The sequence below is a fragment of the Gossypium raimondii genome, chromosome 12 (genome assembly GCF_025698545.1).
Source record: "Gossypium raimondii isolate GPD5lz chromosome 12, ASM2569854v1, whole genome shotgun sequence".
Lineage (NCBI taxonomy): Eukaryota > Viridiplantae > Streptophyta > Magnoliopsida > Malvales > Malvaceae > Gossypium > Gossypium raimondii.
In genome coordinates this window covers 57670303-57672778 of record NC_068576.1, presented here as the reverse complement: position 1 = coordinate 57672778, position 2476 = coordinate 57670303, and the positions used below count along the sequence as shown (strand labels likewise).

The window sequence follows — 2476 nt, the reverse complement described above, 5'->3', positions numbered from 1 at the left end:
TTAAAATAAAGAGGGAGGGAAGGGAAGCGCGAGAGAGCAGATCAGAGGTGGACGCATCCCCAGGATATTGGTGCAAAATTCAAGACATTAGCGTTCTTTTTCTGCCCCCGTCCCTCCATTGAGGGACAGGAAGCTAAAGGAACCCATGGCTTTTCCTTCCTTTCTCTTCCTCCTCATCCTCCTTCCCCTTTTCTTCTCCAATATCCCTTTCTCACTCTCACAGTCCCAACTTTCGCCTGACTATTACAGGCAATCTTGCCCTAACTTGGACAACATCATTCGAGATGTCGTCACCACCAAACAGATCAGCAACCCCACCACCGCCGCTGGCACCCTCCGCCTCTTCTTCCACGACTGCATGATAGGAGGCTGTGACGCTTCCGTACTCATCTCCAGCAATTCCTTCAACAAGGCCGAACGTGACGCCGACATCAACCTCTCTCTTCCTGGCGATGCTTTCGACGTAATTGTACGTGCCAAGACTGCCGTCGAGCTTTCCTGCCCCGGCATTGTCTCTTGTGCCGACATCCTCGCCTTGGCCACACGTAACGCCATTACCATGGTTGGGGGACCCTTCTACACCGTTAACCTTGGCCGCAAGGACAGCCTGGTGTCCACTCAGTCCAGCGTAGAAGGGCACATGCCACTGGCTAACATGACCATGGATGAGATCATCAAAAAGTTTGAATCCAAGAACTTCACCGTTCAAGAATTGGTCGCCCTCACCGGTGCCCACACCCTCGGATTCGCTCACTGCAAGGAGTTCGCTTACAGGCTCTTCAGGTATAGCAAAACTGTCCCCACCGATCCTGCTTATAATCCCAAGTATGCCGAGGCTCTAAAGAAACTCTGTCACAACTATGAGAAGAATCCTGCAATGTCAGCTTTCAATGATGTAATGACTCCATCCAAGTTTGACAATCTTTATTACCAGAACTTGGAGAAGGGAATGGGGCTGTTGGAATCTGACAATGCGCTCTTCCAGAACCCCAAAACCAGGCCTTTCGTGCAATTGTATGCTAAAAACCAGACTGCTTTTTTCAATGATTTCGCTCGAGCAATTGAAAAGCTTAGCCTTAATGGGGTTAAGACTGGGAATCAAGGAGAAGTCAGGCTGAAATGCGATGCTTTTAACTCTATTCACATTTGAACACTTCTGTTCTGGCGGTGGCCATATATAATGTGAGCAATATATCATACTAAAATCATCGATCAAGAGATTGTATTCTCTTACTATTACATTTGCAATTTTCTTTTCATCCAAACCAGGAGCGAAGTGGAGAAACAAATTTTGGTATCGAAATTAAATTTTATATTTTTATAATTTTAAAAGATTAAATTAAATTTTTATTATTTTATAAATTATAAAATGAATACTAAACCAAATGATTTTTATATGGAATGGATGGTTTTCGATGTTGCAAATGATGATGGCATCCGTTTCTGATTCTCTGCACCAGCATCGTTATGTATGTATGTATGGATAAGAATTTCTATTTTATACCTATCTATCGTTGTATCATTTATTTTCAGCTCCTAATTTTGGAGCTACCATTAAGAGGTATTATTTTCGAAATATTCTAAATTTTATTACTATATTTTAATTAATTGTGCCATGTAGTTATTTTCATGTTTCAATCAATTATATCCATTTCTATAACATGTATATATTTGTGTGATTACAATTTATTTTTTGTTTTTATTTTATAACAATTCTATTTCAATAAAAATGTTAAATTTAATAAAATTTGCATTTATTAATAAACTGTTAAAAATTGATTAGTGAATCAAAGGTATTAAAATTTTTCAATATTATATCATGTCGAAACCATTTTTATTTTGAAAAATGGGGTCGACTTTTAAAACGAAAATGGACTCGCCACCAATCTTTTTTTCGAGGTGTAATCGGGTCACCTTGAGATTAATCATTTTAATAAAACATTTTGATTTATTAAAATAATGATTTTGGTCTACAAAATTTGAGAAAACAAGCTCGGGAGTCGATTATGTACGAGGAAGGATTAGCACCCTCGTAACGCCCAAAAATTGTACCTAATTGATTAATTAACGCCCTAATGTCGAAAATTTGAAAAGATTGTAAAATACGATCCTCTTTAAAAACTTGAATAAATCAAATTTGATGTTAAGACCTCCTTGTCCCGAAGTAATAAGATGTCACATCCAGTAAGTTAGGATACGTCATTTTAACCCTCGAAACTAAGTTTGTCTCATGCATTAAAGTTTTAAAAAGGATATTTGGTTATTTGGATAAAAAAATCGAAATCCAGTAAGTTAGGGCACGATTTTCTCAAAGCTCCAAAGTACTGAATATTGCCTTATTTTTAAAATTTTTCCTTTTTAAAATTGGGAAAAATTTACGCAATATTAAAACGATGCGTAAAAACTTTGATAAAAAAAAGGCAATATGAAAATACAAATAAATAATTTATAAAACATATAATGGAAATTATTTAAA

The 2476-nt window shown here is 37.2% G+C and overlaps 1 protein-coding gene across 1 annotated transcript; it reads left to right on the top strand.

Moving 5' to 3' along the window:
* Positions 1-1233, top strand: LOC105765753 (peroxidase 31). Its single transcript, XM_012585004.2, has one exon. The coding sequence runs from the start codon at positions 146-148 to the stop codon at positions 1148-1150; it is 1005 nt and encodes a 334-aa protein (XP_012440458.1). The 5' UTR covers positions 1-145; the 3' UTR covers positions 1151-1233.
* Positions 1234-2476: the final 1243 nt, after the last annotated feature.